This window comes from Falco peregrinus, chromosome 11 (genome assembly GCF_023634155.1).
Source record: "Falco peregrinus isolate bFalPer1 chromosome 11, bFalPer1.pri, whole genome shotgun sequence".
In the NCBI taxonomy this organism is placed as follows: domain Eukaryota; kingdom Metazoa; phylum Chordata; class Aves; order Falconiformes; family Falconidae; genus Falco; species Falco peregrinus.
This window is the reverse complement of record NC_073731.1, coordinates 879083-891375: the sequence shown is the minus strand read 5'-3', so window position 1 is coordinate 891375 and position 12293 is coordinate 879083. Positions and strand designations below refer to the sequence as shown.

The window sequence follows — 12293 nt, the reverse complement described above, 5'->3', positions numbered from 1 at the left end:
AAGAGCCCGGCAAGGGGGGAAACCTGCAGGGACAAGCCCTTCCCAAAGCGGCCCCCCAGAACCTTCACCCAGCCCCGTTTCACGTCTCCCAACCCCAAACACAGGGACAAAAGCCCACCGGCACCCGGGGCTCATCCTCGGGAGCAGGGGACACCTTTGGCAGCGTAAGGACAAGACCCCAGCTCCTTCTTCCAGCCTCATGCTCCAGCACCGCATTTGCATGAAAATTCACGTTTCGCCACCGGTTTTGTTCTGCTGGAGAAGCAAAATTACTTTTTTTTTTTTTGGAGACCCAAATATCTTCCCGGCTGAGGAAGAAGGCCATTGGTGAGGGCCGATGGCTTTCCCAGCTCCGGGCAGGATGGCGACTCTTTGCATTACAATGGAGGATTCTGCTCCACCCTCAGTCACTTGAAAATAATGTTACATTGGTCTCATCTTTTTCCTCATTACTGGTGATTAATATCTGGGCCCTCAAAGGAAGGGGCTGAAAAACTACTCACAGTAGGACCGTGCCTTGCAACCTTGTGCAACGGCACCGGCAAAGCTTGGCAAGTGCACAGATTTATATGATATGCATGTTTAACGGAAAAGTCCAAGTGCAGCACAAGAGGAAGATGTTACCTTAGCGTTAACGCTGGTCATTCACCTGGAGGCTCTCATAATTTTTTGGGATTAACCAAAGGTTCTGAATGCTGTTATTGAGGCTGTGCAGAATTTTTTTTCAAGAAATCAAATGTGTGCAAGACAGGTATAGATAAAAGACAGAAACATGTTCTGGAGGGGGCTGGAAATAAACCACTGCATACTGCTCAGAATTTCAAAAGCCACTTTATAAAGCAAATAAAAATATTTACTGATTTGGTACACTCACACAGAAAATTTCTAGAAAGAGTGCTAAAAATGAATGGAAACTCTGCATCTATTTTAAATTAATATATCAAAACGGACAAATACACCTTCCGTGCTTGTTTATGTTACAATAACAAATTCAAAAACAGGCACAAGTCATGAAAGTTGAAATGTTTTACTCCAAAGTCCGTGTCGTGTTGTGTGTCCCCCCCCCCCCCCCCCCCCCAAGTCTCTGCTCTTTGTGAGAAATTCAAGGAAGCAGCTGACGAGGAATACCGACAGACATGTCTTTAAACACCGTGCTCCGCAGGCTGCCCGCTGTGTCTTTCCCCAGAGTTAATAAAATCCAATTTCTATGCATTCTTTAAAACTCCGGGTCTGTTTTCAGGCTCTTATGTGTGAAGTAAAGGATGTTTGGAGCTCAGATTGACAGGCACAGCTAAGCACAGCTTATATATGTAATAAAGACAAAACAGCACTCCTACTTCATCAAATGTCTCACAGGCAAATTAGCAAGTCTAGCTTACTTGTATTTTGCAATACTCTATTTCCAAGTGACATAGCTCCCCACCTCCTCCCCCCAAAAAAACAAAACAAAAAGCAATAATCAGTTCATTAAGAAATGTGCACAGTAAAACAAGTATTATATTTTAAAAACTACAGGGATGATTCTTAAGGATTCCATCCATGCCCCCCCCCCCCCCCCCCAATAATAAAAGAACAAAAGCAAAAAACCCTGGACATTTTCTATACTTAAAAAAAAAAAAAAAAAAAAAAAAGACAAGAGCTAATTCCAGCTGTATCTTCCTGAGGGAGGTGGTAGCGGGTAGGGCCTCCCGGGGCCATATGCCTACAAACAAACAAAAGCAAGCATTTATTTTTTGGATTAACATCACAGTAAACAAGCTTGCTGAGCTACAGGCGCCATACAAAAATGAAACAATACATCCTTTGCAGAGCAAGGTACCACCGGCAGAGCTGAACGTCTCGTCATGGTGTTTACAGATGCCCTCCTGAAAACACAAGCTGTAACTTCCACCCAGGGAGAGTGGATGCACAGCACCGGCCTCAGCGTCCAGCTGTACCACAGGAGCCACAATGCTTCTAAATCAGATATAAATTTGCCAAAAGGCAGCACTGAGGACAAGTTATGTCCAAGCTGTAACACCTCTGCGTGTTCTTTGCGTGCAGCAATGCTGGAAGCTAAGAGGTACAAAATGGTAAAGCCACACACACACATACATATACACATACACACATGCACCTGAAGGACAGACTGGAAATGTGAATTTTTAATTCCTACAGAAATATGGGCTTTGCAGTATGTATGCTTAAGCTTTACACAGTAATGATGTAAACATTATTTTTGTGAACTAACTAAAGTATGAATTAGAGAAGCAAAATGCCTGTGTGCTGTTAGCAGATTTAGTCAGGCTTATTTTTTTAGAGGAAAAAAATTAAATTCCCTCAATTACCAGCTTTCTGGTTTAGTTGTAAGCAATCTTATGCTGAAGCAAGGCAGACATTTTTACAAATAAGTATGTTAAGGAAAAAAAAATATAAATTGTATTTATTACAGAAGCAGCATTTTTCAGCACTCATTCGATTTTAAATAATAGGTGGAAGATGCCTAAATCCCACCTTGGAAATCACTCCAAATTAGATGTGTTTTTGTATTTAGATTTAGACTAAGCATTCTGTATACCAACTACCTGGTGAAAAATCCATTGGAAAATTATTTCATATGGTCCCCTTAAAGCATTTAGAATTATTTCAAAACCTGATATATTGCAGAGATCAGAAAGTTAATTAAATGTGATGCACTAATGACAGCTACAGGGCTTTGTTTGTTTCTTTCTTGGGAGGTTTTTTTGGTGGGTTCGGGAAGAGAGGCTTCCTTTCATTTCTTTAAAAGAGAAATCTGTCTTTACCCTGTCCTACGGGGACTCAGAGAGAGCCACGGAAACCGAGGAGACAGCGAGCGAACCTGTGACAAGGGAGGTTTGCCTCAGCCTGCTTCTGTCCGGCAATCCAGAACAACTTCCTAAACATAAACTGATTAGCTGGTTTTAAGGGGCTCCAAAACAGACCTGCAGAATACACTGTTTCCACAATCAGGAAGGTTTTATGTTTGTTTTCCGGTGTAGTTGTAATCAATTAAAAAAGGAAACAAGTTGACTATATCCTTTGAAAAAATCCTTCCCCTTACATAACAAACAGCACCCATCCTGTACAGGAGTGTAATTTAGAGGTCTCGTAAGAGCTGCACAAGACATTTATCTGGACATTCAGTTGTGTATTACTGCAAACTAAAATAAAAACATTAAACCCCTGCACAACACCAACAAGTTTATTCTTTAGTTTTCTGCAACTGCTGGAAGACACCAACACACACCCGCTACCACAGAGCAGGCCATATCCATGGCAGTCGCATTAATTTTGTAAGCACTTTGTAGCAGCGCATTTATTAACCTCTTCAGACCATGTTCTGTACGCTGTAAAAAAAGAATTCAGAGGTGAAAGGGACCAAAGATAATTATTTATGCTGCTGTGTGTCACCACTTCCACTTGAATCCCTTTTCAAGGCTTTAAAGCTTTGAAATTTACAGGCAGCAACGCTAGATTCAATTATTGGTTTTGCACCCTAAACCCTTTAAGGTAGCTTCTAATTTTACTCCAGTGTTGTCAGCCCTGAGGAACTAATGACATCTGAAAGTAAATTTTAAAATAACCAAAATAAAATCTAAAAAAAAAAAAAAAAAGACAAAAAGAGGCAACAAAAATTTAAAAGGAGATAAAAGCAGCTGGAAAGCAACACTACCCAAACGGGATTTTTTTAAGGAAGCAAACTTGACCTGAAAGATTTGCCCTTAATAACTGCTGCGTACATGAATACAAATAAAACCCTTGTCACCGCCCAGTTTTAACTTCCTTTCATGACCCAGCAGACACCTCCTGTGCTAGTGACAGGTGAATTACGTTTTGGGCAAGACTGGAGCATTACCAAATATGCATCCTGTTTAATCATTCAGCTGGCAAACAGCTGGAGCGCTGCGAGGGCAGAGGTTTTCTGTCCCTGCCAGGCTGCAGATGTCTGTGATGCTCAGCCACCAGACAGCTTTCCAAATGTGCGCTAACAGGGGCTGCCCTCCCCGAGCCCCCAGCACAAATGTTTCTGAAGACACTTCCCATTCACCTTTGCCGTCCCAGCTGTAGCTGTTACACATGGAGATTTAAGGTCAGGAATGAACTAGTTGAAGCTCCAATTCGTTTTGCAAATATACCCACCTATGCTACTCAGGATGAAGTGTAGCGTGAAGTATGGCGTAGCAGACAGACTTTTTTCAAGCATCTATTTTCCAGCCCTAATTAAATACCACCCAGACTCCACCAGCATCAAAATCCTCTACCAATCTTTCTACGGTACTACAGCAGCCCCTGTTAACGGATTAGCGCAACTATGCATTTACTCCTTTGTCTCCGGGGTTTTGGGTAAACCCATGTAACATAAAATGAAAGATTTCTGAGAACCAATCCTACTGATAAACCTCATCCAAATTTGAAATATACTTAAACTCCCACACCGGGGACTAGTTGGGCAGCACAGCCACGATTCATACCCCACCATTAAGCCTAATGTGATCATAACCCATGCTGTCTAGTTTTGCTTATAGCCAAAACCAGTCCTGGAAGCATTTGTACTAGTAATGCTGTCCCACTATACTTGGAGCAAGAGTGCACAGTGGTATACATGCCCCTCTTTTTCCCTTGTTCCTCGCTGCAACACCAGTATGGCAACTGAATGAGTCGAAGAATTCCTACTCCAGTCCTAAAAGCCTCCCCTGCACTAAAAATGCTTCAGGGTAGGAGTCAGGGGGGAGAAGGGAATCTCACCGCTGCTAACAAGGGTTCAGCTGAACAAGAGTTTAAGAGTTGGGAGCGCTGGGGCAGGCTGCTTGCTGGCTATAGATCTTTTCAGCAGCACCATGTAATCCTGCCGCTGGCAGACAATGCTGAGAGCGGTATTAGCAGCTCACAGGCTGCTTCTGCTGGGCTTTGGTCCTGACAAGCTGCACCAGACAGAGAAACACACGGCACTCTGCAAAAACCTTCCCCGGCAAAGGCCAAAGGCTCTTCCCTTACAAACTCAGCTTGACAGTACATGTTTTTATTGTATTAGCTGCCTCAAAACCCCTACACCGTAATGTCATGGTGCAAAAGTGGTTGTGATAGATAGCGCTACCAGAGTCTCCCAACCAGAACAGAAAAGCAAAACATAAGGCAGACAAAGAACCAGAGAAGTGGTAAAAATGCTCTAAGAAGAATTCCTCATACGCTGTATGACATGACAATTTAAATGGATTGTACTTGCAGTCCCTACTGTATAAAAAAGGATACTGGGCTATTACCCAATATGCACGCTGCAGGACTGAATTTATACCTATGTGAAAATGACTACATGCTGCCAGTAGCGTGGAAAACCAGTCCCGGAAATAAACCACCAAATTTGACTGTGTTGGTCCTGTACTGTGTGACACAAATGTTTGCATACTGGGGAGATGGGCAGACTGGGAAGAAGAAAAGAAAAAGTAAGAGCATACACTAAGAAGTAACTCGTCTGAGGCACGTTGATGAGAGGTAGCTGAATCAGGTCCCAGCAGAAGGCAAATTTCAAACAGTCCATGCCTTAGTTTCTATATAAAGGATTGGGAAATAGTGCTGTTACCAAGCAGCCACGTGCTTTTCCTCCTCTTCCCCATTACTGGTCAGTAACCTTCCCACAGCTGAGGAATAGTTCTGACTTACCAGAATAGCAACAGAACTTAAAAGTTTTAAATAAATTTCAGGTATTTATATTAAACTAGTACAGAGCATTGTCGCAGCAATAGTCAGATTTCTAGTACAAGAATTTATGCAGATTCTATTTTTACTGGGCACACACATACACAAAAACCACACATGCAAAATCACCTGCTGCTTTCAAGAAGCATTTTCCTTATGTGGCATTTTCATAAACTGATGACAAAGTCAGCTATAATTTTTTATGAGGTTCTCCTATCACACTCACTTTTCATTTAACTGCAACAAAGCTATTTTCAGGTGTTCTTTCACAGACATTTTATTTCTCTGGCTACCAGAATCTAACACTTGTGCCCAAGTGGCTTTTCAGTTAAGAGTAAGCCAATAAACGTTCGAAGGCAAAAATTAATGAAGTCGTAAGAATCTACATTTTAAACATACTGGAGAGAAACCTTTCTATCCCCAAGATTCGTAGCTCATAGATTTCCTTACAGAAGGGGAGGACTCTGGCTGAAATACTTGCCTTCAGATTATGTTTTCTCAGGCTGCAAGAAGCATGTGACTTGGCAGCATGTTCGATCTACTGTTAATGAAGAACAGTCAGGGCACTGGCCAGGGGTACATATGGAGGGGCTGGACAAGGCTGGCAAGCTTACCTACCTGTCTGTGCTTTCACTGACAACACAGCTCCTGGGCTAAAACCAGCTTGGGAATGCCTACCTATGCCGCATTCACTCTCCACAGCCACACATAAAGGAAGCTTTACTCAGGAGGAGAACAGGACATGCAAAACGGGGCAATGTGTTTATACCTGTCTTCCCCTGTCCATCCGATCTTCAGGTCTCTGTGGGTAACTCATTGGTCCGCCCAGCCCCTGGTACTGACTTGGCTGGTACTGATTTTGGGATTGTAGCATACGGTTCCACGCAAGCAGAGGAGCAGCCCCAGCAGTTCTGTGTAAAGAAGAAACACAGTGCAGCGTGAACTTCGCTCCTACAGAGAGTTTCACACCACAAAATCCAAGTTTCTACAGTCTCGTGTGCTAAATGATTTGATTTGTCTCAGAGCTAAACACCGCCACATCCAGCTATGCCTGCAGTGGTACTGCAGGTTGCCAAGTCATTAGAGGTGAATCGGGGAAGGGGGAATATCTTCCAAGATTCCCCTACCAAAAGGCCACATTTGCTTACTGCTTCCTTATCACAGCCACAGAACCAGGTACTACCACAAGCAGCAAATTCAATTTTACAGGTCAGAGATTTTTCACATTCCTTGGAAGGATTCTTTTATTTTAGGGGCAAATTTGCCAATTCATCTGCCTGATCTTGAACATAGATTAGCTAACTTGGTGATATCTGGGGTTTAAACGTAACACACCATCCAAAGAGTAAACATGTGCGATACAGGAGAATGAGGCTTTCTTTTCTAAATGTCCAGACTCTTTCTGGGAGTCCATTCTTTCTAGTTAATTGCAGGTTGCAAATGAATTCTTACTGCGAGTATTCTGAATCTAGGGTAGGGGCCTTGGCTGCTTTTTCCCATCCATTATTCTGCTCAATATGTCAGAAGGTCTGATCGGGAAGAAACCTTTTCAAGTTCTATTGATGCCGTTTTCAATTGACCACGGTGACCTAGCAACATAAGCACTAATTGGCATGGACTGACTGACATTTGGTGTACAGTTTATATGGGAACGCAAATTCAACATCCATTATAACCTAGTTTGCCATCCTAGATTACTAACGGCAAGAAATGTTTTAATTGCCTTCAAGTACCTATTTTAACATTGCAATTATAAAGCAACAGGTATGATACATCAAATCATTGTTTGATTAGAAATATTTAGAAAAATGATATAGCCATGATACAGTCTTTAAAGCTGAGCACAGGTAAGGGTACAGTTCCTTACAGAATTCATAGCAGTTATGTTTTGCAGTACGATCCACTGTTGCAAAGGAAAACCACTGGATAGTTGAGACAGTTAATCTTTTCTGATCCCTGTTTAAGAGAGTCAGTTGAACAGTGTGCGGCCAGCCTGCTGGGAATCACAGAGAGCACGAGCACTGCATTTCATATTTACCTGCTGCACCACTGAACTGAAAGTTACTCAGTATACATCTTCCAAGAGCCTCTGCCTAGATTTGCCAGATTAAATTGGCGGGACCTCCACCTTGGAGGAGCAGCCCTACCCAGGGGCTGATACAGTCTTTCAAACGCACATGCACTTCAGCGAGGAGGGTATGACACTCGTGACTGAGGGAAGATTCACAGCCAGCTGTACAGTGTTGGGCAAACTGAGTTTTGAACATCTGAAGAAGAGATGCCAGGAGAGGAAGGGCTTTTAAACACACGTTTCAGCAGCTGGGACAGAGGCAAAGTTGGAATCAAGACAGGTAAACGTAAGATTAAAATGAATGAAAATAGGCATTCTGGATGTGAAGGCTTTCTGGTTTTGGATGCAAATTGCTTTTAGTTTCACACTAAAGCCTGCAAGACAGCTGCTCTACCTAGTCAGATTCAGACCTCCCTGAATTTTAGAAAGGCAAAATAAATTCCTGCCATCTCCAGAAAAGAAATAACTTGGTTCCCATTTATAAAAGTATGAGTCTTATTTGATAAATAGGCAATTGGTAAATACAATGTGCAATACATGTAGTAAAAATGAAAATGCACAAAAGTTAAGAGGTACCAAACTGTGTGGTTTTATTTTTAGCTTTAGAGGTATGTCTAGAAATGAACAATTTTATCCGAATCATTCATTAGGGGGAGCAATACTATTATTGCTATTATTATAAAAAATTAACTATTTAAAGTTAATAGCACACTACACTTGCAGGGACCAAAACCTCAAAATCAGTATTCTAAGTATGATCCTCCTTTTGGTTAAGTATATTGACTACTAACTACCCCCTCTCCACTATTCCCAGAAACCAGCAGACTCTCCAGGAAGAATACACTGCTCAGCCTTAAGGAAAGCTACAGGGAATTACCCAGAGAGGTCTAGGGCTTTCATCAACAGTCACTCTGTCTCTACAACTTTGCCAACATGCTTGTGACCAATACCCTCAGTGACTGATGATCACAGGCCAACACTTGCTACATGCCTGGAACGGGAAAGTTTGATGTAAATTCTGCATTCATATGTATTTTGCACAGAGTGTAAACTTTACTTGGTAAAGTGCTGCTTACTGAAAAGCTGGGATAGTTTAACAAGTAAACAAATAACACTGCTTTGTTGGGGCATTTTTGCTTCGAGGCCATCTGAAAGAGTGAAGTTGGTGATTTTCAAGTCAGAACAACTACATACTCTAGAGGATAAACCCAGTAGGAAAAGAAAAAAAAACAAAACACCAAACCCCCAAACAAACCTGCAATGTATCTTCCAGTCTTAAAGCCAGAAAAGCAGCTTACATCTCTTTGCTGTTCTTAATTCACAGAACTATGTACTGTTTTTAAAAACCAAAATTTTAGATTATCATCTGGTAAACAGAAATCAGAAATCATAGTCCTCACAGCACTTGACTTCATGTTTATCTAGCCAATGTATTAATTGGTGATTCAAATTACCTGAAGGTGGAGATTTGTACGCAGCAAAGCTGTGACTCACGGGTAATGAAGGAAGAACTGCACCACTTGGAATATTGCACGAGTTCACCCTGGCAGAGTTACTCAGGTGCACACTACCCAGAGTTATGTCAACTTATGACTAAAACTAACATGCCAGGAAAATTTATGCAGTAAAAAGTTTCCGTTTTCCAGCCTGAAGCATCTTTGGAAATCTCTTTTATGAGCAGGTTAAGCAAAAGGATCTGCTTAACGAGATTACAAATTTCCATCAGCCAGAAAAACATGTAGCATGTATCTACATCTGTCTCCCCTGAAACATATCAGATCACCAGCACTGAAGGCAAGAGCATGAAATAATCTGCGATCTCCAGTAACGCAGCCCAGTCAGACCAGGGCCTGAACAGGACATGCTGAAAGGGGTCCTGTTCAATGGCAACTCACCCATTTTATTTTACTTGCTGCACACTGAATTGCATCGCTACATTTAAAAGTAAGAAATCTTACGCAGGAAACAAGATCATCTGGATTACGAAGAAGCAGCTTTACAATGTCAGGTTTTCTTCCACCCAGGCCTGTGAGGCAAGTGCTAGTGTAGCCCCCACTACAATACTCAATCCCTGCACTAGCACAAAGGGTCGAAGCTTTCCTAGCAGAGACAGGGCTCCTTGCTTTCTCCCTTTCTTGGTGTCGCAAATCAAGGATATTGTAGCCTCCTGCCAACCCACTTCATCTGAAAAGGCTGGAGCAATGGCTGACCTGTCCCTCAATTACTTTCTTCCCAGGAGCGGGGGTGGCAGAGAACAGAAATTCCTCACTGCTCTCCCCTGTGGCACCTTGTGGCTCCTGGAGCACCTGGAGCTGCAGCAGCAAGTGGGGATAGCCGCAGCAGCAGTATGGGGAACAGGCAGCTCCCAGGGAACTGACTGGGAAAATGAAGACCTCTCGGGCAGGTTCCTTTCAACAGGTTCAGTCGTTTTTTCCTGCACTAAACCTACCTATCTTTGTATTTCTGTTTAAACTTCTGCTTAAGTTTCCATGTTTATCTCTGTATGACAACTAACTCCACACCAGCCCTAAGCATGTTTGATTTGTTTCTCAAACCAAACAACTCCCAAGAACATGGCAAAATTACTTATCCTCAACACTGAAGCTGGCGGTTTAGTGATTTTCACAAACCAGAGGTATAACAACGCACCACCAGGGAGGAAAAGCATTGTAAATACACTGTTGTCACTTGAAAGCTACAACAGCATTCTTCGAGCTTCTCTAAAGCTTATTTTCTAGATGATGATGATACATCTTCAATTTCAAGTCACCTCAGGGGACCCCAGTTTCCTCAGGTTTGGGCAGTGAATGGTGAGGTCGATACTGCAGCACTAGGGGCACACTGGACAGGTTAGCAGATCCAATCACAAACACTGTCTATCTGAAAAAAAAGCTCTGAAGTACTTGGGCAGCGTGCTGTCACTTCTAAAAATATTAGCACAAACCAAACACAGTAACCTTATGATGGGATTCTGATTAGAGAGACAGTCAATTATTACAATGGTAACAAAAACGTGTATTTCAAGTGAGAAACAACCAGAACTCCTGGCAGACGGATTATTTATATGTGAATTGAGAAACCCTTCCACTCTGCAAAAACTAACAGGCTGGTAAAATGACAGAAGTATAGTGTTGTAAAAGTAGCAACAAGTTACAGACCTGCAGCAGTATTTCATCAAATGGTACTAAATAACTTTGATTTAATTAAGGTGTGGGAATAGGAACTCCCATGGACAAAGTAAAACTGAAGTTTTTAATGCAAGATTCATTTATAATGCAATATTCCACATTGACTGGCACAGGACAAGGGACCTGGAATTATTTCAATAGGGATCAAAATGGTTGCCATGGAAAGCGTGATTGTGGAGAGCTCAATAAATTCTCCTGAAGCTCATATTTTCAATGGTTAACATTTGCAAATAAAACCACACACACAAAAAAACCTGTGCCTCAGCAGAAACTTCAAAGATCTCACATACGCTCTCATTCCTCCATAAATATAAATAAATATAATTATTCATGGATTTCACAGGTACACTGGAGTTTATAAAGTCCATCTGACTTAAGGACATACAACCTATCAATGAAGGAACGCATGTAAAACATCCCTTATTATCAAACCATGTCACATTCCTTCTATTCGATGGCACTTATTGGACTGCAGATTCCATAATCCTTCCCTGAGTCCCTTCTGCATTTAATTCAGTTCAGTCTTAAGTAGTTAAAGAAACTGTTTTCAGTGGCAACTAATAACTACTGACCTACAGTGACACTGCCCTACAATAGGCTTGTCAGGCCTGAAAAACTTGTACCAAAGAAGCTGATTAGGACTTCAAGAGGTTTGTAGCAAGAATCAATGGCTAGTCTGTACTAATGCTGCGGTTGCGGCACAGAAATGATAAAAGTGGAACACCATTAGTTATGCCTCATTAAGCTCCACAGCCCTCCTAAAAAGAAATTTGTTTAGCCTGTCCAAAATCTAATGCAGTTTTAAGCTCTCTGTGTTCAATTTCATAGTATCTCAAAAGCTTCAATAAGATAAAGGCCAAAGAACCAAGAACGGTACCAAAGCACCAACAGTAAAGTTAATTTTGAAGTCCGAGTTTTAATGGGAAGTGTTTTTGCCTTCTTTTTTTTTAATACACAGTACTTGAGCCTTTTAGAGGATGAACACCACATAGTGTACTCACAAAATGTAAATAAATCATGGACATTAATTAACTTTAAAAACCCTGCTGTACAGCATGATTCTGAAAAATTTAAACAACAAAGTTCAGAACAAAAAGGGGAAAAAAAACCAACTTGTGAAGCCTGGCAGAACGAAGTACATCCTCCTGGCTGTCTTTTACAAAATTTCAATCCCTCCTGCCTTACCTTTGCGGTGTCTGTTGAAACAAGGGTGTAGGACCTCGCCAAGACTCCTGGGGTCTAAGATCTAGAGGGTAAAACAAAATGTTACAACAAAAAAAGAGCAAGTATACCTAAAGAACTGCGCTCCACTTACTCTTACATGTGCCTGAGAACATGTT

The 12293-nt window shown here is 41.8% G+C and overlaps 1 protein-coding gene across 3 annotated transcripts in view; it reads right to left on the bottom strand.

Moving 5' to 3' along the window:
* Nucleotides 1-812: 812 nt before the first annotated feature.
* XRN2 (5'-3' exoribonuclease 2) overlaps nt 813-12293 on the bottom strand; it is a 52544-nt gene continuing 41063 nt past the window's right edge. For 2 of the 3 annotated variants that reach the window (XM_055815881.1, XM_055815882.1), the window contains exons 28-30: nt 12139-12199; nt 6464-6605; nt 813-1702 (exon numbers count right to left, since the gene is read on the bottom strand). In XM_055815881.1, the coding sequence (XP_055671856.1) occupies nt 1640-1702; nt 6464-6605; nt 12139-12199 (266 nt within the window). In that variant the 3' untranslated portion in view covers nt 813-1639. The remainder of the gene's footprint in view (nt 1703-6463; nt 6606-12138; nt 12200-12293) is intronic. The other variant, XM_055815883.1, reaches the window with a different exon arrangement.